Source organism: Meleagris gallopavo, chromosome 7, assembly GCF_905368555.1.
Source record: "Meleagris gallopavo chromosome 7, MGAL_WU_HG_1.1, whole genome shotgun sequence".
Taxonomy (NCBI): Eukaryota; Metazoa; Chordata; class Aves; order Galliformes; family Phasianidae; genus Meleagris; species Meleagris gallopavo.
The window spans coordinates 17880199-17901672 of NC_139410.1; the positions used below are offsets into that span (position 1 = coordinate 17880199).

Here is a 21474-nt window from a genome sequence, read left to right on the forward strand (position 1 = left end):
CCAGAACTTCCTGTTGTTTCTGATTTCAATGCCAAAAAGAAGACTCCACCTATTTTTTTTAATCTTTTTTTCTATTATCCACAAAAAAAAAGAAAGAAAAAAAAAAAAGTCTTAACAGACAGAGAGATGCCTCTACCTTGTTATAACAGAGTAAGAGCCTAGTCTATTTTTCCATGCAATACATGTCATTTCTGTATGAATTTTAAATATGGATTGATACTTGGTGTACCAAAGCCTATACCAAGGCCCTTTTAGTATGCAGTTGGTTAGTGACACCAAATCCTTCTAAGGAACTGTTCAGCAAAATTTTCCATCTGCAGACAGTCAGAAGTAGAAACAGCACACCTGGAACAAGAAAATGCTGGACTGCAGTTAATGGACTCCATTTGAATGAGTACAAAGGCAAGAAAGAGGAGAGAGAAGGTGCAACTGAATACCTAGAAGTTCAGTACAGCCTCCCTGACAGAACTGGAATTAGGTCAAGGATAAAGTGAAGAGCTTACTTGGTACTACAGCAATCTGGCAGCCATAGGCCTTAAGACAGTTTTACCTGAGCAGGTATGGTGCAACACTCCAAGATCCTCCACCTAGTCCCCAGAGCGTTTATACATTTAGAGATCTGTAATGCTAAAGCGCAGTGGAGAGCATGGCAGTGACAGCAGGCTAGCAAAGTCCTAGGCTGCAGCAAGGATTAGCCCAAATACAGCAGCCATTGACACAGAAACAAAGGGGAAAAAAAAATCTGCTTACCCTTGAAAGGTCTCAGGTACACAGAGATCTCCAGCAAGATACCTGTACCTCTACTGCCAACTCTTAAATGAGGTCTGGGACAGGGTGGATGCTGGCTGCACCCTTTCCAGTCACTCAGTTGCATTACACTTACCTGAGCTTCCCTGGGTTGGCCCTGCCTTCCCACCAGGTGCTCAATCACTGGGTCAGGCTGCAACTTAATATTTCCATGACACAAGTAAAGGCATTTTGGAGAGGAAACCATGGCATATAGTACAGACTGTTGAGCATTCTACAGATTTATATACCTTGTACAGACATCTTGGCCAAGGACAGAGGCATCTGCTGGCTAAAAGGAGTCAGATCTTTTACACACATGGTTAAGTGCCTACCCCTGCAAAAATGTGCCAGTCTAACTATATTTTATCTTGCAAGAGTGAAGATCACCTTAGCGTGACAGCACCAACTGTTTTGTCATTAGCTCCATTACCACAGTGTCTTAGGAAGAGACACTCCTTCTGCTATAATACTTGAAAATAGACATGCAAGAAGATTAACTTAACGCTTAGATAGGAAAATCCTTAATTGGAACCTGTGCTACATTCAGTGTTAATATTCTCTGCAAACTGATTTTTCTTTTCAAATTCTTTACAATGAAATCCTTGGGTTTCCTTTCATAAATAAGTTGACACTGTTGTGGCCATGAATTCTGAGGGAAGAGTGAGCTACCATATTTTAATTTTATTTTATTTTGCAAAGAACACACAAAGGAAAAAGTGTGCTATGAGTCAATTCTCCAGACAGGAGCTGTAATGAAAGCAGTACAGTTCTTTCTTATGGCATTAAGGCTATAAAAGCTTATTCCTCTTCCAATACTGCAGGCACTGTCCATCAGCAAAACCATCAACACTACAGACTCGTAATCAAGACTAGCAGCCTTTAAAGTATGATTTGTAACAATCACTCTTAGAAGAAAACTGAGAGGTGAAGTCTGTAGAAATTAAACATGGTAGTTTCTTTCCAAGATGAGGCTGAAGAGTTCTTTCAAAAATACAACTAAGAATTTTACCAGCACGGACATCTGTATTTCATCATACCATGCACCACACAGTTCAGAAATCTCTACTAGCAACTAATTTATGAAAAGGAGGAGAAAGAGAAGTAACTGATCAGTCAGAAGGGCTTTTCTACTCCTAGGGAACGTTAGAGAATAGAATTAATACTTCTAATGCAATCTGAGTCAAATACAGTCGTGCTGTCACAAATGAAGGCCACATAGCAGAGCCACTAATCAATGTAATTTTTAAACGCGCATTCTCAGTGAGTAACTTACTGTTTCTTTACTATGTTCTTGTTATGATAAGCCTGGGAGTCAGCTATTTTGCCTACATCGGTAGTTGTACTTTCACTACTTGATAAATAAATAAATGAGAAAAGGAAAGAAAAAGGTTAAGAAATCTATCTCCAAGCAGAGTAACAATTCGTAGCTAATAGCTCCCCACCTGGAATAGAATTATGACATGTTACCAGAGTGAGACAAGGACTTATCTATTTTGTGGAAGTGAGACAGAACAACACAATACATCTGTTTTTCACCAACATGCTATAGGACATGGAGTTTAAAAATTCTTTCTTACCTAATCCAGTTTACTTCAGAATTTGCTGAGTTTGCAGATACTGTAACAACAAAACAGAAAAAGAGTAGAAGCTTGACAGCTTTCAAGACACCTGAGATCTTTGGCATATCTCCAGCTGTTTCAAAGTAACTGGCTACCCAAGCTAACAGCTGTTGACATATGTGAACATTGTTGTATGCATCATAGTTCTGTTTCAAAGATGGTTAACAATAAAAGAGAAAAAGGTGAAAAATTAAAGCTTGTATTCCTTACCTGACATAGCTTCTGTTGGCCATATGCTGGACCCAGCAAAAGGTGCTCTCCCGCTGAGCAATACACCTGGAATAGTTGAAGGTTGAATTATTAACAAGAACATGAGGAGGTCTCGAGCACATGATGAATGAAACAGAAATCCAAAACTTATAGCCTGATTTAGTTGGTAAAAAGAACTTAGGAGAGTTTCCTGAATACTTCATTTGCTCAGTTGATTTATTTCAAACAGGATGGCACATGGAAAGAATCATAGAATTATAGAATTACTCAGGTTGGAAGGGACCTCAAGGATCATCAAGTCCAACCGCAGCCTAACCACGGCACCCTAACTCTAACAACCCTCTGCTAAATCATATCTCCAAGCACCACATCCAAACAGCTCTTAAACACGTCCAGGGACGGTGACTCAACCACCTCCCTGGGGAGCCTATTCCAATGTTTAGCCACCCTGTCTGTAAAGAAGTGTTTCTTAACATCCAACCTAAACTTACCTTGGCGCAACTTGAGGCCATTTCCCCTCGTCTTGTCTCCTGTCACCAGTGAGAAGAGATCTACCCCACTCTCACTGTAAGCACCTTTCAGGTACTGGAAAAGAGTAATAAGGTCTCCCCTCAGCCGCCTCTTCCCCAGACTAAACAGCCCCAGCTCCCTCAGCCTCTCCTCATAGGGCTGATTTTCCAAGCCCTTCACTAGCCTCGTTGCCCTTCTCTGGACCTGCTCCAGTACCTCCACGTCCTTTCTGTACTGAGGTGCCCAAAACTGAACACGTACTCAAGGTGAGGCCTCACCAATGCCGAGTTCAGGGGCAGGATGACCTCCCTAGTCCTGCTCACCACAGCATTCCTGATACAAGCCAGGATGCCATTGGCCTTCTTGGCCACCAGGGCACACTGCTGAAATGGGATGATGCTTTCTTGCGATGAAGAGAATGATGAACACTGTCCCTCAAACCATCAACCTTTTACAGAGGGAATTTAACTAAAATGGAAACATCTGGCTCTTATGGTTGTGGCACGAGTTCCCATTCCCCTGGTCACCTCTCTTTTTAGTGATTAGCAGCTAACGTACTTCCAACACTGTGTTGTGGCCTCCAGCTTTTTTGTACGTAAGATCATAGATGTGTTCTTCCAGCAACTGTAAGACATACTGATACAGTCTCTAAGTTCATATAGTGTTTCAGGATAAAAACTGGGTCATCCAATTAACTCTGAATATGGCACAGCTGGAATGAAATCTACGGATTTCTGGGCAAAGGCTGGAACTTCTTTAACATAACTTGTGTCTTTTGATACTGCTGATAGCAATTAGAAAGCACCAACTAAAATAAGAAGCCTTGCCAGGATGAAAGGAAAAATTGTCATCAATTTTTCTTCTCAAGAGAATTTTCTAGTTCCTCTGTATTATGTTCCATAGAATTCTTATTAATACTTGAACTGCTTTGCAGCACAGACTAATGATTAGCAAGCATTCAGAAAATGACTTCATCTATTCAGACGCTTTGTACTGTTCCACCTAAATGCTACATTCCTAATTCTGGGGATGGGAGACACAAGACTCATAAACATTAACATGGAAGTTGGAGATTTAGGTTGAAACTCACAACAATGAAAAAATAGTATGTGGATCCAGGAAATGGGCACCATTAAGGAAAAGGACATATCTGAAACTACACGAATTAATCAGTTCAGTGCCTCTGTGTAACTGGGAGTAAGAGCCTCAATTTGCCTTCTCCACTTGTATGCCTTGTTCCTTATGAAGCAGCAGCGTAGAAGAAAAATCACATACTCCCTTGCCCTCCCTCCTGTGCCACCACCACAGGTGAAGTCTCAGCTGTGTGATTAGAGCTTCCTGCCTGCTGCAAAGCACTCATAAGGGACAGCTCAGCTTTACCAAGGTGTTTTTCAGTTTTCTGGTGTGGCAAGTCAACGTAAAGCCCCTGCTTTTTTTAATGCAGCAGCTGGTTCATTCCGAGCTTTCCTTTCGCTGACACAAAAATCAGTCACTCCTGACAAGACGCCCCTTCCCAATTCCACTTGACCAGACCTCTGAATAGGAGCACAGAACTCTGTGAAGGTGTGAAAGAAGCATGCCAGGCAGGAAGACTAGGAGGAATCAATAGTAGACAGATTTAAAGTATTATTAGATGGTTGCTCCTTCTCCATTTCAACCTGCAGAGTATTCCACTGCTTTAACCAATCAGTGGAACAGATGCTCTCCCCAGCTGCATGCTGTCAATTCTTAGGTGATCACCACCTTCACTGTGAACCTTCTGTGTTCTAGATTTTCCTGCTGCAACTCCCTTACCTTCTCTCCCATCTCCTCTCACCATTTTAGGAGCTACAGGTCTGTATTAAACAGCACAGTGTTCATCCACCACAGCAAATAAATTCACATATTTGATACCTCTTGTTAACACTAAGACTCCATACTTTAGACTGCAATGCATTAGAATTTACTGAAAACGCCCACTCTGAACTTACATCCTGGACGACTGCTGATACAATGCAGCTTATTTATTCTCCCACAGTCCAGCTCAGTTTAATTTTATGAAAAGGAATTAAACTACAAGAGAATAAAACCAGGACAGATCTTTCCTACTGAACAAAGAGCTGACTGTTCCTGCAGGCACTGAGCATTCTCCTCTTCCCTTGAACAAATAAGCCAAAGTGCCTTTGTATTCTTTAACTCAACATTAGTGAAGTTCAGCAGTAGAAAAGGTTGGTAAAAAGTTTAGTGCTCACCTGGGTCAGTTATGCTTCAGGTTTGTATGAGACTTTTTCCCCCTTTCTCCTTTTCTCCTTCTAACACTTAGGTTCTTCCCTCATCTCACTTCCTGCTTTATCATGTTTCCTTGGGTTGGATCACAGGAATTTTCATCTAGAACTGAAGAAAAAGGAAATCTGTAAGAACTAAGGAAAGAAAAGCTACTGCTACATGCGGTGTATCTCTGTCCTGTTTAGATGACAGCCTAGAATTAGGGTACAGAAAAATATCACCAGCCAAGTTTTTTTAAGCTAAATATAAGCAAATGAATTTTCAGTATTTCAAAACACCTTCCTGAACACAAATGTTCTTTGAATACCCTCACAGCACTGCACAGTCTATGAGCACTTTGTTCATTATTCTCTTCTCCATCACTTCCTCTGGCAGAAGACTGGCAAAGACAGTAACTTCTGTTTTTGCAACACAGAACATTTCCTTAGAAAAAGTTTTGCACTCAGGAGTCTTTTGTTGTCCTCCAGCCATTAGCATGCAAGAATCATTATCTTTGTCCACTGAACTTTTTATTCTGAATGCATTTGGCAAAAACACTGCAAAATTGGTCCTGGCAGGTCTTAAAGCAACCAAACAGCCACTGCTCTGCTTGCTATATCTCTCATCCCTGTACTCACAAAGCCAGTAATACAGGTATGTTTCTTCTAACCAAAGACTTTGAATGGTACTGGAGAAAGAACTTATTGTGCATATAATCAGCTGAGCAGCAAACAATTCTGAGGGGGGAATCACACAGCTGTCCTCACTCTCCAGCATGCACCTGTGTATTGCTGCAGACAACCCTCCTGCAGGTGCTTAACCACAAAGCACCACATGCAGCAAATGTCAGCACAAAGGGTGGAAAAGCTCGTATTTTCTGTTTCCAAACTGATCTGTTTGCACTTAAACTGACCTTCAATTTGAAAAGGGTCTGAATTGGCTTTCAGCATCCTATGCTCACCTCATCTCCTAGTAGGACTGCTGTGTGAAAGTATCAGCCCAGGGGCAAAAGAGCTCTGCTTGGTTCAGGTCACGTTTTCATTTTTGAACAGAACTTGAGTGAGCACTTCTATTTTCACTTTATGTGCTACAGTGTCAATAATTTGCATCAACTCAGATAAACACCAGATGATAAAAGGACATCACGTTAGGAAAATAAATGCATTACAATTTGAAAACATGCATTAAGAATTGAATGAAGTTAATTTGGGGGTACAAAAGGGGTCCAAAAGGAATTTGACGTATTTTTGGATACACGTTTTCCACAGAATTCGACTGTGGGCTGAGACAGAACCAATTCACTGCGTTGGCAAGAAAGAAACCTCAGTAACTGCAGCTGGATTGCTGACGCTTGGCCAGCATTATGCATTTGCACTAACAGGAATTTTCACACAGGAACAGAGTTTTGTACTTAACTGTTTCAAAGTACCTCAAAGCAAAACACCAAGCGTGGGTTTTCATTGCACAGTGGTACTGGAATTTTAGAGCACAGATTTCGATTAGAAGAATTAAAAAAACAAACAGAAACAACAAAACACCAGGTTTTAAACATAAAAACTAAGAATTATTTTACATTTGCAAAGAAACGGAATGCACTGCTTTAGAGAAGTAACTAGAAGGACACTCTAAGTTCGCCTCCTCTCCGGTCGCTTGCAGCATCAAGCACAGCTGTTACCTTCCAAAAACGTAACGTCTGTGTACGCTCCCCTGCAGCAATGGAGTTCTCAGACTATCGGGAAAACCCTGGCTCCGCCGGCTGCCCCGGCTTTACTTCGGAGAGGGGACAGCCTCCGCCCCACTCGCCGCGCCAACGAGCCGCCAGTCAAACGCACGCCGCCATTTCGGGGCTGCGCTTCGCGGAGGTGCGGCGGCAGGCGAGGGCGGCTCCGCGGAGCTTAGCTCCGCCGAGACCGGACGTGGTGGCGCGCGAGATTACCTCAGGGCGTAAGGGCTGCGCTGTGCGGATCAGCGCGGGGAAGAGCCGGGCTCTGGAGGAAGGTCGATTAAAACCATAAACCAAGAGTAAGATTTAGTGAGATCTTAAAGGAGTGGTGAGGAGCAAGAAATACAATTAGTGCGTACGTGTGCATAATTGGTATTACGTTGATTTCACTGAGATTTACTGACCACCTTAGTGGGCTCTGTATCTTCTGCACGGAGACAAAACGGTTATCTGAGAGCACAGGTCAGTCTGCGGTCTGAGAATTCTGTCCTGGAGCAAAATAAATGCTTTATAAAGCACTTCTCCCCCATTGGGAGTGTTTTTCTGGTGGAACCCTCCCGTCTTTGAGCTTTGTATTTGTATTTCATCTGTATTTGGGCTTATACGGGACAAAATCTTCAGGTTGTTTCTGGTTGCTTGATTAGGAGAAATTCAGATGGGTATTTCTCTGATACACTTCTGTTTAACAAAAAAGAGAAAGGGAAGAAGAGGGAGCAAAAAGAGCAACAAATAGGCTCTTCCCTTTCTCAGTGTGCAGTGCTTTTCCCAGCCTCACGTCATCAGGGCTCCTGCTCCACTTTCCCCAGCTCTCTCAGGGTCAGCATTGTGCCGGCTCATCGTGAACACACTCTGCTTCTTCCATGGAGTTTTTCATTTTATCTCTCTCAAATGTGTTCAGACCCATAAAATGAGCAGACCTATTTTTATAGTCAGAAACATAAAGTTCAGCTCTGCCTTCCCCAGGCTGAGGTTTAGAGTTCTGCGTTTAAAATGATAAGAACTGGTATTCCAATTGAATGAGATACAAATAAAGAGCAGCTACTGTTTATATCAGCTTCAGCTAGATCTGACTCCCTCCAACCACAGCATCAGCTCTCATCTAATAATTTTTTTTAATTAAGAAATAGTCTGTAAGTAATGTTCATAAGAATAATAAAAAAAAGGGCTTTGTATCCATACATTTCTTCATAATTATTTGAGTTGCAGACTGTAAAGACTAATCCTTCCTCTGCACTTTTCTCCATTACTGCATTATTTTTTTTTTAAACAAAGCCGTAATTCCTAACATTGAATTATCATCATTCTGACAAAAGTGCAATGTTTTTCTTAAACCTCTCTCTTAATTACTGGATTTTGTGCTTCGTAATCCTATGCAAACACATTTTTCTTGCATCCACATTTTAGTAAACTACTTCAAAATAATCTTTCATAAAAAGTCAAGCAACTGAAAGGCAAACCTAGATTTAGATAATCAGTAAAGAATGTAGATAATCAGCATTTTCTCTGAATTCAGCCCATCATGACATTAGCATGACAAGAAACTGAGGTGATCTGATAGTTTTGCTGAGCAATGTTCCTTTTCATATTACTGCTGTTTTGCTGAATTATTATACGCTAGTGTATACAAAGCCTTCTTGACAAGCCATTTTCTCTATCCACAGTTGCAAAAATTCTGTAGTATATTATTATATAAATTGTATAATAGCAAATAGTAATACAGACAGCTCACACACCCAGGCTAGCTGACCCTCCTGAACAGCTAGCAGCCTTGTCTAAGTGGGACCTCAGTGTTTAATTCTACATACTTTCAGCTTACAGATATTAGAACACACAAAGACGGGAGATCTGGTATCCAGATTTCTCCCATAGTTCATATGTTGGCTTTTGAATCACAGAAACTTCCCTGATTATGACTCTTTTGTCTGCTACAATCTGGACTTTCTTGGGCTCTGTTACAAAAGCTCATCCCTATTTATTTATTTTTTAATCAACCCGTTGAGTCTGCTTGCTTGCTTTGTTCTGATGCTGATGGCTTTTCATTCCCTTTTTCACTAGCCCCTTGCAGACCAGCTAGAACACTTTTCGACAAACTGCCAGATTGTTCAACATACCTGTGTACAGTGAGGAGACAGTCATGATGGGTAAGTACACTGTACTGGAGCTACCATGCTTGCAGACTGTGTCACATGGTGGATTTTCAAGCAGACTTGTTTTCCGTGATGCGGCAATTTTCACAGAAATTGCAGTAGCTTTATAGGTGCAACTGGAGTGCACATCTTGCCAATAGAGTCATCCATGAATCTCAGAAATACCTTAATACAGAATTTGAAAAGGCAACTAAGGATTTAAAGTTACAAAATAAAGCAACAAAAGAAGTTATCTAACTTGCATATCTGAAATTTATTCCTGCTGAAATGACATAATCCTTCCATTTTTGTAATGTTACACAAGGTAAAGAAATAGGTTTATTTTCAGTTGCCCTTTACTGTACCTGCACTTCTTATTGCCTTTGATAGCAGCCAGACTAATAACATTATTGCTTGCAATAATACTGTTGCCAGTCCTAAACTGCAGTTTACATAAATGTTGAAACTGCACTGAAACCAGCTATATTTATGTACAACCATTATTTTGTTCTCGTTGCTTGCGAGTCTCTACTAGAACACTTAATTGTTGTTATATTTCTGATTACTTCTGCAGTGATGATAGATTCATTGTGAAAAGGCTCTGCAAACGCAAGCTCAGTGTGAGATGAGTCATTCCCATCCTTTCTTTAGATTATATTTTAAAAATAAATATTTTCTCACTTGTATAGCCATGGTAAGATGATAAAGGGTGAAAAACTATTATTAAATGAAGTATTATAAAATTCTATGGGCTCAAGAATTTAATGGATATGGAATATTTTTTCCACAGTTAATACTATGCTGCGTTTAACTGATGAGTGTATTCTATGAATGAGTGCAGTTGCTGCACATTGTCATTTGTGTGAGCATGCACGTGTGAATCTGCTGGTATTTAAACTGGCATACATTACTGACTAGAAGTCAGTCATGTAACCAACAAAATATAAATGGAAGTGTTTTAATAAAAAAATATAATTGTAATGAAACCTCTTTCTGTAATTGAGAAATTGAGATGCCCTGATATAGTGTTAAAATGTTCTTATTTAAATGGATATAAACAAGCATTATTCACTACAGTAAATTTCCTCTAGAAGTCCAGATTTCATGCTTTTTAAATGCCTGTACTGAATGCAATTTACTTTGCCCAGAGATGGCCTTGTAATTACAAACAGAATGCCTGGTTGCATTAACCTACACATATCCTAAACACTGTTTCATCAGATGTTAAAGCAATAACATTACACAGGTTTGCCTGAAGAGATATTATTGCTGGAGATCTTGAGGAGACCTCTCCCTCCCTGTGTGTCTGAGTGCTGCCTGTTCCCTGTGGCAATACAGCTGGTAGAGCCAGGACTGCTGAATGTACCTATTTCCATGAAAATCCTGAGGCAGTTTGAATTTTGGCTATCCAAATATGGATACAGCACTCTGAGTTCTAAGTATCTGAGTTAATGAATATTTTGTTATATTTTCTTGACCCACCAGGTCATGTGGGTGCTACTTTGATTTTTCTGTCTTAGCTATTAAATAAATGCAAATGCTTCCTTGTTCAAGAAATGCCACCATCTTGGAGGAAAAAAAAAAATCTCTGTGCATAAGCAGAAAAAAGAAATCTTGAATATAGAAATACTGTATTACCTGATTACAGAAAACAGGAAGGGGAAAGAAACTGAGGTGTTTTACAGTGTGAATTTGAAAGAAAACAATAAAACAGCAAAGGGGGCTGAAAACAACCTCTATTAGGAGATTATTAAGCAATGGATTAAAAGATAGTCACAGAATAGTTAAGGTTGAAAGGAACTTCTGGAGGTTATCTGGTCCTATGCCCCTGCTCAAGATGAGACCCAGAGCAGGTTGGCCAGGAGCTTGTCTAGACTGTTTTGGAAGGAGAATCCACAACTTCTCTGGGCAATCTGTGGCAGTTCTCGGTGAAGCAGGGCTTCCTGATGTTTAGATGGAGCCTCTTGTGTTCTAGTTTGTGCCTACAGTGACTTGTTCTAGCACCAAGTACCAGGGAAGAGCCTGAGTCCTTTGCACTCTCCCTCCAGGTATTTATACATGTTGATAAGATCCCCTCTGAGCCTCCTCTTCTCCAGGCTGAACAGTCCCAGCTCTCTCACAGACTTCTTGTAAGAAAAATGCTCCACTCTTTTGATCATTTTGGTGGCCCTATGCTAGCTAGCTGCTCTGCAGTATGTCCATATCTCTCTTGTACTTCAGAGCGCAGAACTGGACAGAGGACTCATTAATGATGAGTAGAGGGAAAGGATACCCTCTTGACCTGCTGGTGATACTTTGCCTAATGCAGCTGGCAGTATTAACACAGGAATGGATTCTAGCATAGAGGATTCCACTCTTTAAGTAATTATGTTTACACTGGTAAAGAGCAGAAGCCACTCAACAAAATAATAGCTCTAGCCAAGACTAAAGTGCAAGATACATAACCATAGCCCAGCCCTTATGGATCATAACCACAGTTATCACTTACGATTACACTTAACCATGGACTACAGACAGGCAACTGGAAACAGAAGAGGGGAGAAGAAATACCTGATACAGAGAAAACAGTGAAAAGTAAATAGCATGACTGAACTATAGTGAGTTATTGGATTAATTCCCAGCTGTAAACTCCAAGGGAAAGGTGACTCAGAAGACTTAAAAGCCAACAACAAACAATGCATATAAATCCTACATATCATATGTTCTAGAAACCAATTGCCAAGACAAGTATCTATATTCTAGAAAATCATCGGTATCACAATTAGCAAATGTCGTGCTCTTCCACAACATGAGTCAGGTGACCCAAATTCCATTAACTTGTCCTTTATTAATGTCTGCAGAGTTTAAGTGTGCTCCACAGACCAATCCTTAGGAACAAACTGTTTTGTACAGCTTTGTTCACATAAGCAGCAGCAAAATGATTGTGAATGCCATTATCGTCCTCCTGGCATGATTGGGAATGTAGCCATCCTCATGGCTACATTCAGAATTATTGCTGGACAGACAACAGAATTTTTTTTATAAATGTAATTATAAAAATAATTTTTGTAAATATCTAAGTTTACTCTCGGTTGGTGTACATCTGAATCACCAAGCTGCCAGCATCACACAAATGCTTGACCTGAGGAAGTATAAGACATAATGAGTAAAATTTGAAAGATACTTATGATAATTGTTTATATTTTCCCATGTTCTTTCTCCTGCCTTTCCACACACAGCATATACTTTTTTCCATAGTACAGAAAATTAAATGCCACATTAAAAAAAAAAACAAAACATTAAGTATCTCATTTTATACAAGTAACCTTTGCAAATTCCAAACAATTATGCAGTATACTACTAAAATAGTAACATTGGGTTAAGAGAAATCTACAATTTTTCACTGGCCTCCTTTTTCTTAAAGCATGGTATCTTTCTAATGAGTTCCCTTAGTGTTCAGCATCCCTCATTGCTGTGACACACTTACTAAGGTAAATCATTTGAGTGGGCTTAGCCTTCTTCTATTTATTGTTGCCATGGGAAACATTTTGTTGGTATTCACCAATGCAACACTTCTGATGTGCATTTCAGGGGACCAGATACAATAGATGTGCAGCATCCTTGGAAATATATTGCACAGAACAGCATTACTGAAATACCTCTGCTTGAGATTGTTTCGTATTTCTTACCTCTTTACAATGACTGCAAATTATAATTACTAATTGTAAAATTATATGTAGTAATCTGATTAACATTCACCAGTTCTGCCCACAGTTTAAAACACTGTCCCAGTCAGTGAAATGCAGTTCTAATAGAACCCATTTACATTATTATTATTTTAATATTTTAAATATTTTCTTCCTTGTATAAGATGGATTATTTTCCATACGTAGTCTTGCCTTTATCAGATGTGTGACTGAAAAAAGTAATCTAATAGGAATAAAGCATAATTATGAGCTATTTCTGAATAACTAGGTATCTGAGGGTTACTTGAATAACATCAATCACTTGCTGGGAAGTATCAGTTGCACAAATACAGTTGTACCAAACTCACGAAAGGCAATAAGCATCTTTGACTCTCAGCATATGTTTGTTTCTTAAGATAGCAGCTTCTGGCAGGAGAAGACAGGGTGATGTACAGATGCACACGATATAAATGATGATGAAGAGTCAAGGTTGGCTGCAGGAAACAAAGCACTTTTAATTTCCTGGTGATTTTGATTACTGCCAAAGTACCTGTGTGGAAAAAGGTGATGTTTGAGCGTAGAGGCAGTAACACATGAAAACATAAAAAAGCATGAAAGTAAGGGGAAGCATGAAAGTACCATATCTCACTCAAGTCCTATGAGCATATTTACAATCCTTTGATGATGGCAGATCCTACAGTCTGGATTGCATAACACCATTTGCCCTACCATTACAGAGGAGCACTTTCATTTACTTACAGTACAGAGCAGGGGATGCTCCTTGTCCTAAAGGAGTTTACAACATAAGTGCAAGACAAGAACAGTGGGCTCAAGCAGACAGCTAAAGAAACTAGATGACATAATAGTCAACTAGAGCAAGAAAGCAAGCAGCCACAGCTTCTTCAGAATAATTTTCAAGCTGTACCCTCTGGCTAGTTGTCCCTCCTTAACGCTCTCTGAGAAAATGTTATCTTGTTTGCCAGCTATTGTTACATGATTTTCAGGAGCTGCTTGGCTTCTTTTGTTGTGGAATAATACACAAATAAGGTAGTTGCACATAAAATATGTAGCTAATGAAGGCACAAAAAGAAGTTGCATTACATGGAGAGAGCTCCAGGTTGCCAAAGAAACAGAAGGAAAATAAAACATCTCACAAACTGTATTAGTGGCTTCAATAGCCAGGTGCAAATGATATTCCTTGGCACCTGAAAAACAAAGGCTCATTATCTACTTTAAGCATTTGTTCACATGTAATCCCTTAAAACACACTGCTCCGTTTTGATGAGAAGTGGTTCTGTACACAATCCCATTTCTACTTTAGAAGATCTCTTTTAAGGCTAATGCATGGATACAGTGGAGATGGCTGCACACATAAAAGAACCGTTTTTCAAATGAAGACAGTTTTTTTCCCATTGAAAGCTTAAAAATAAAAATAGAATGAGCCCAGTGTCACAATGATCAGAAGTTCAGCAGTTGTAAATAGAAAGCAGTCCTACAATGGGAAATGTATTAGACAACAGGAGCTACAAGCAGGTCAGCTGGCTAAAACGTACAGACATGCAGCATAAGGAATTGACTGAGAGAGCTTGACTTCACAGGAAAAGTTTATCTTAGAGAATTCTTGCTCTGTGATGGCAAGTAATGGAAGAAAAAAATATATTTTTAGGTCCTGTCATTAAAACATTTGTTTCCATGCTCTAAGGAAATGAAAAGGTTTACCACTCATGTGATAACTACAAGAGATACAGACAAAGGGATTCTTAAATTCAATAATGTGAGGGATTTCTTTTGAACTGGCTACTGTTTTTACAAATTAAGAGAACAATCTGCTCTACATCAAATAACAAAATTACAGGAAACAATTTTATAAATAATGGTCCTTTTATGAAGGCTCATTTAGAAACATTCCTAACTGGGACTCAGAGCTAAATTCAAAATGCTTTTCAAAAAATATATATATTTTTTCACTTCATTGTTTCTGGTGCCATGCATAAGTATATTTGCAAAAAAAATCATTGTTTAGGATGGTAAGATTAGCTTTTAAAACTATCTTTCGTTTAACAACATTCAGCTGTGCTTTCTCAATGGTATTTCAAAGAAACAGCATTTGAAACATGGGGTATTAAATCTTCTGAGCAGCTTTGGTGATGAAAAAGTACAAATGCTATTGTATTGAAAAATCTAAACTCACCAGGGAAAAATATATTAATTTACTAAACCACTCTGCCCATTTTTGAGTAAGATCTCAAAGTGTTCAAATTCCCTGAGTATATTTTTCCTACTTAGGCATGTTCATTTTCAGGAACTGATAGCTAATATAACCTAGTATATAATATATATTTATAGCTGCAGTGATAGGACAGTATACTGGCAGAAGAAAAAGTCCCACGTTTGGACTTGCAGCAACTGAGGCTATTCTCAATCTACGAGCACTTGCAGGCTGACAACTGCCCATCTGAGAAAAAGCAGAGGTGCTCAGGATACAATACCCCACCAAAAGATGGCATAACTCTAACATGGGCTTTCACTGACAGCAGTGAATAATCCACGTAACAGAGAACTGCCACACAGCCAGCTTTCTCATTTTACATGCATCCATCATATCCAGGAACTGATTTAATAGAGAGCTGGGCACCTTCATACACTGGGTCAGCCCATCCCTGTGATATTCTTATGTTGCAGACAGCATTGCTTCATTCTTATCTAGCTTAATGCTCAGTCTCCATTCCTCACTATCCCCACCTCTGAAAACAAGGAAGCGCAAAGCAGGACCAACAGAATCCAGCTTAGATGAAAAATACATGTAAAAACATACCAAGATCTGCATACTAATTTACTGTATCTTCTGGCAGCTGCATACACACAGCACAAACTGATCTCACGGGATTCCAAAACTAAAATCATTTTTTTGGATGCTGGACCAAAACAAGCACTTTCTAAAAGCAAAACATCACATTCTTGTGCAATACTGTGAGTTAAGTGAGATTCCTACTGTAGAAGTGATGAAAATACTCACTTAGAATTTCAGGCTGTCACTAAAAGAAAAGATGTTATTATGGCTATTATGCAAAGGTAGCAACAATCAAGACTGTTTCACCAAATTTATCAAAGGTCTTAAAAAAAAAAAAAGGCAAAATTTAATACACAAATATATACATGCAAAAACTTGCAGTGGTAGTTATTCCAGAAGCACATTTGACAGAAGAAATGATCAAGAACTACTTTCTCAGAAAGACAGTTTCTTAACTCAGCATTTTAATGTTAGTGCTTTGCAGCAGCAACATTGTAATAACAGGCATAAAAGTAAGCACAGCCTTAAGTGGTGCAGGTTTGCATAAAATGAAATAATCCAAATTATTCAAACGTACAAAACTGAATGCAAGCAACAAAGAAATAAACAAATCAGAATTACTCTCTACACAAAGTACTTTGCTTAAAATTCTGACATTCAAATAACTGCCTGGCTATTGTGTGGAATTCAAAAATAATTGCATTTTGGATGTCTGAGGGGGAAAGAAAAAAAATTCACCAACACACAGATTGACAGGAGACTTTTATTAACATATCTTACAATGCCGATTACTGTATTCCTAGTTTTGTAGTTCTCTGATGCATTTTAAAGATAGATTTATATTCTACAGTAATGTACTGTACTTAAATGATCATTCCTACAGGATATCACACCAGAACATTTGAGTAATGCATACACACGCCACTCTAGTTTGGACCTGTTATTTTTTCAAAGTTAGCTTCATAAAACAGGATAAAAAAAAAGTAATGGGGGAAATCAAAATTCTTGTTTAGCAGCATGCAAGGATATTCAAGTACAATTTTCAACATAGTAATTTTTTTGTGTTTTTAAATTGACTGGTGACTAATCCACCAGTACTAAAATAAACACTATGAAATACCCCAATGTTAAAGTTAAGGCTATTAGTTTAATTCACATCCATATGCACAACCAGAGAACGCTCCATTTCAAATAGAACACAGTAATCAAATTCTGGATACGTTATCTCGTGTGAATATAGCATCGGTGCTTCAAACTAAGGATTACTCAAGTTCATGAGCCCTGTAATAATGTTATGCTGGAGATGTAAAGAAACTTTTTGCTTCTCAACCACACTTACAAAATGGCCTGATACTCATAATGAGCAATGCAAAAATATTACAGGCAGAACTTATAATACAGTATCAAAAAAGTAATATTTTGGAAAAGACACAGCTGTTTAATTGGTGAAACAGTAATTTTAATCTTACAGGAAGTACTGTAATACTTTTGAAATATATATATATATATTTATACGTATGTATAAAAACCAGCATCCGTTATTGTGGGGGGTTTTTGAGTTGCAGTTATCCAGAAAAATTCATTGTATTTAGTCACTTTTCCTTCTGTCTATTCTCCTTGATTACTACACAGTCATTTTGTTTCTCCTATACACTTTTCACTAAGTAATGACTTCCACTGGGGAACTGTTTTTATTGTATACATTTTTTTATCATAAGATGTTTTTATTTTACACATACAAATTTTATTTTACACACAAGCTACGAAAGTCAAAAATACCAGGAACTGCTTGGTAGTGCTGTATGAAATAGCCAACATGTCCAACACCTGTGGAAAAACATCAGTAGCGATATGTTACATACCAGTATTTTAATTGTAATCTTTCCTGCCAGTGTACACAGAGCGGGGTTTAGTCCAGTCTGGCCTGTTCTCTTGAATTGTTTTAGCCCTCTAAACATGAACTGATCTGGCATTCTTCCAGCGAGGCTGCATATGCATTATGTGTTCACATAGGCTACCCCTCGAGTTTTTTTTGTTTTGGTTTCTTTTTCCTGTCCTTTGGAAAACCAAGCAGAAAGAATATTGATTATTCTGAACAAATGCAATAGAAGAACCTCCTGAAATGACAGGAAAGATACAAAATTGTTTCCTTTGTAGAACAGCCCGCACATTTTCAAACCAATAATTCTGAAACATACGTCTGGTCTGTAATGAGAGACAGGCTTATGGCTGTTACACTTATGATTGGAATCTGCCGTGTCAGGTGCCATGCTGATTCCCTATATACAGCAACTTTTGTATGTGTTATCACTAATGGTTTATTCAATTGATATGGAAGAGTCAGGAAGAAAAAAAAAAAAAAAAGAATGTGTTTTCTGGATTATGTTAAGAGCAATGACCTACCTAATTTACAATTATTTCATGAATTTTACGGAAGAAAAAAAAAAAAAGTATGAAATTCCTGAGAAAGCATAAGTTTTCAGTAATGCCTGAAATATTTCAGCAGACTTCTTGTGGTAAGTGAAATAATCTTTAAAATTCAACTTTCAGACCAATTGTTACCATGCAGTCTCACAATCATTGTACAATTCATGTCTAATTACAAATGCATACCAAGCAAAAAACCTCAAACCAACACAAGAAAGGCAAAAGAAATTATCCAACACAGAAGATGTAGTACACATATACAGTTTCAGCAAAAATTGCTAAAAACTCAACTCCACGCAGAGAAAAATAAAAACTTGACAGCTATCCCTGGAGCCTCTAAACAACTGTAAGTAAAACTTGTGCTTCTTAACAATATCGGACAAAAAAAAGTAGGACTACTGAGTGCAATCATTGCTCACACCATTTTGAGGATTTAATTTCAAATTATTATATGACTATTTAATAGCAACAGCAGCATATTATGCAAAAATTTCACGTGTTGACCAAGTTCCATTTCCCTTTTATGCCCATTCCCCACTCTACCCCGAGGCAAAGAGCTGAACTCCCATTCATTTAAAGCTATTGTCAGTCAAGATGCATTCATTCGTGGTAACAGCGATGATATGGTATGAAGATGATGGTGATTTACAAGCCATTATAATGTGGCCCCCATCTTTTATTGATATGATCGAAAGTATGAGACACCCACTGCTGCTCAAGCACTTTGTATCTTTCCTTGCATATGTAGAGAGGTTTGCCACGCCTGTTTAAAAAAAACAAAACAACATACTAATGATTAATATGTCACATAAAATGGAAAACAACTTCATTGTTACTATAAACATTGTCAATATAAACAAATATATAGGATATTCGTATTTCATCCTTCCCCTCCCCCAGAGAAGCATATATTTTTATAAGTAGGGGGCTTTTGGTTTTAAATAAAATTGCTGTGCTCCTTCTCCCTCTTGGAGAAACTTGCATAAAATGGGAGTTTTCTCTTCAAGTAAGGTAGAGATTTTTATCTTTACTGCATTATATGTAACTGATACACACAAAGCAGCAACAATAAAACGTATTTGTAATTAAATTATTACCTAAGATCTCTGTCTTCTTCACCATGTGCATCTAGATAAACAGAGCCCCAAAGGCAGAAACGATGGCCTCTTATGATGATGATTACAGACGCATTAATCAAAAGAAATATTCCTGTCCCAGCTCCACAGTTTTGTGAATGCTGTAGAATTATGAGTGCAGAAAGGGAAGAGTACAAAGATTGTTAGTCTCTGTTAACTTTATAACAAAAAGGACTTTCAAAATATAAACTAATTTTCTTGAAACAACATGCATTATTTTCTAGGGTACAGTTTGACAAGGTAGCCTGCCCCAAAATTCTCCAGACAAACCAGAACTCTGTATCTTGTGCTGCCATAACTTTACATACAAAAATGGTTCTGATGACAAAATGGAAAGTACTCATATTCTGTTAGGAGTTACATAAGAAAAATGAACAAAATCATTCTCTACAATACTTATAATTTGTTGTATAACAAACCATTTAGAATCACCAAATATTCTGCACAGATGGCAAAAAAAAAAGAAAATAAGAAAAAATCTTGCCTTCTCTATCTACGCTAATAGATCTAGTATGCAGTTCTACAAATCTAATTTTTTTTTAATTAATTCCTGTTTGCTTCAATATGTCACTCACTGCTGTTATGTAAAGTATGTATTTTTTTCTGTATAGTTTTATTACAAGTAAAGGGTTTGACTCCACTGACTAAAGTAAAATGTAATTAGTTACATACATTCTTAATTCTTTTCAGCTGTTTGCATGAAGCATACACCTTAAATGTAACTGTTAATTGCATTTTAAATTTTGCCTACTTCTCTCTTCTCCCACTGTAATAGCAGAATAAGAGAGAAAGATAAGTGTAAGGAATTACATGATCCTTATGGAATTTATTTGGGTTTGATTTTATGCCCTAGTTATAAATTTTTTCTCAGTTTTGTGAAGCCCATGTATTTCCAGACTTCTAGTAACTGTTCAGTGATATGAGCATTCTGAAGGCAGCAAATTTCAATAGGTTAAAATGAAAACAATGTGTCAACACTGCCCACAACAGCTTTTTAAGAGTTTTTCCACAAGGGGAAATTAGGCCAGCGGCTTAAAAAGATTAATAAAACTGTTTTTCAGAATCCAATCTAGGTCCAACTATTAGAAATAAACGCTAAACATGATACAAGCATTCATATGAGATCAGGAGCACATCAGGACCAAGCAATGGAGTTAAAAATGTCTGTCAGAATGAGAACCAAGTGCAGAACTGGAATTATCCCTCTTACCAGTACACATTCACAGTAACTCTGTTGTTTGCAGCATAATCCTTTCAAGCATACAAAAGTACCACAAACTAGACAAACAGCAGGATCTTTAGGAACCTTGGTACAAACAGTACAAGTCTTTCTGTGATAATACTGAAAAATGGTATTATAATTCTCAGGCAACTGAAGGAGACGTGGTAAGTCCCACTTAGGCTCCTGGATAAGCAAAGCCTAGAAAGAAAGAACAATGTATCAGTTCTGCACGTTCACTTATATAAAACTAAGACAAGATTATTGAAGAATGGAAGAATACCATTCTCTCAAGTCATTCTCTATTTCACTTATTAGGAAGTGTCGTGCAACAGTCACCTGCTTCCGCCTGAACACCCTTCCTGTGGTCACATTTTGTCTTTTGTAACAGGTACAAAATGAGTGCTAACCATTTCCCAAGGACGTTTTCTAAATGTGACACCACTTAAGTGCAATAACCTTCATGGCTAAAACAGAGAGGACTGAGATGAGCGTGAAGAGAAGACTGCTACTCACCACATCTACTGGATGAAAAAAAGCTATAGTGTTGAAATATTTCTAATTTCTGTTTCACAACTAACTTCCTAATTCTGCTTATTCAAATCGTGGTGTTTTTTGTTTGTTTTTTTTTGTTTGCTTGTTTTTGTTCTTGAGTGGGGTTTTTTTTTGCATCTTTGGCAGAAGATGCACTATCTGTTATATGTAAACTGTTAAACAGCTTTTATCATTTTGATCTTTTTCAATATTGCTGATGATTTAGATTGGGTATAAGGAAAAAGGTGTTGTTTTTGTTTTTTTTATGATAAGCGTAGCAAAGCATTGGAACAAGTTGCCCAGAGACGTGGTGGATGACCCGACCTTGGAGATATTGCAGACCTGGCCAGACCAGGCTCTGAGCAACCTAATCTAACCCTGTTCACTGCAAGGGATTGGACTAGATGACAATTAAATCCTTCCAACTCAAACGATTCTTTGATGCTCAAAAATATCACTAGCATCTAATAGGCACAACAAA

At 38.2% G+C, this 21474-nt stretch overlaps 2 protein-coding genes and 1 long non-coding RNA gene across 13 annotated transcripts in view; 1 reads left to right on the forward strand and 2 right to left on the reverse strand.

The window, feature by feature from the left end:
• The window catches only part of MYO3B (myosin IIIB), a 196765-nt gene extending 189488 nt beyond the window's left edge, over positions 1-7277 (reverse strand). For both annotated transcript variants that reach the window (XM_085228887.1, XM_031554299.2), the window contains exons 1-4: positions 7048-7277; positions 5360-5501; positions 2619-2684; positions 2367-2406 (exon numbers count right to left, since the gene is read on the reverse strand). In XM_085228887.1, coding sequence (XP_085085013.1) covers positions 2367-2406; positions 2619-2625 — 47 coding nt within the window. In that variant the 5' untranslated portion in view covers positions 2626-2684; positions 5360-5501; positions 7048-7277. The remainder of the gene's footprint in view (positions 1-2366; positions 2407-2618; positions 2685-5359; positions 5502-7047) is intronic.
• LOC146543983 (uncharacterized) lies at positions 7203-21424 on the forward strand. The gene is made up of 3 exons (XR_014884579.1): positions 7203-7557; positions 9151-9236; positions 20851-21424. It is a non-coding gene; the product is annotated as an uncharacterized LOC146543983 (long non-coding RNA).
• UBR3 (ubiquitin protein ligase E3 component n-recognin 3) overlaps positions 16427-21474 on the reverse strand; it is a 95844-nt gene continuing 90796 nt past the window's right edge. For all 10 annotated transcript variants that reach the window (XM_085228882.1, XM_085228881.1, XM_085228879.1 and 7 more), the window contains 3 exons: positions 20451-20660; positions 19202-19341; positions 16427-18867 (listed from right to left, as the gene is read on the reverse strand). In XM_085228882.1, coding sequence (XP_085085008.1) covers positions 18750-18867; positions 19202-19341; positions 20451-20660 — 468 coding nt within the window. In that variant the 3' untranslated portion in view covers positions 16427-18749. The remainder of the gene's footprint in view (positions 18868-19201; positions 19342-20450; positions 20661-21474) is intronic.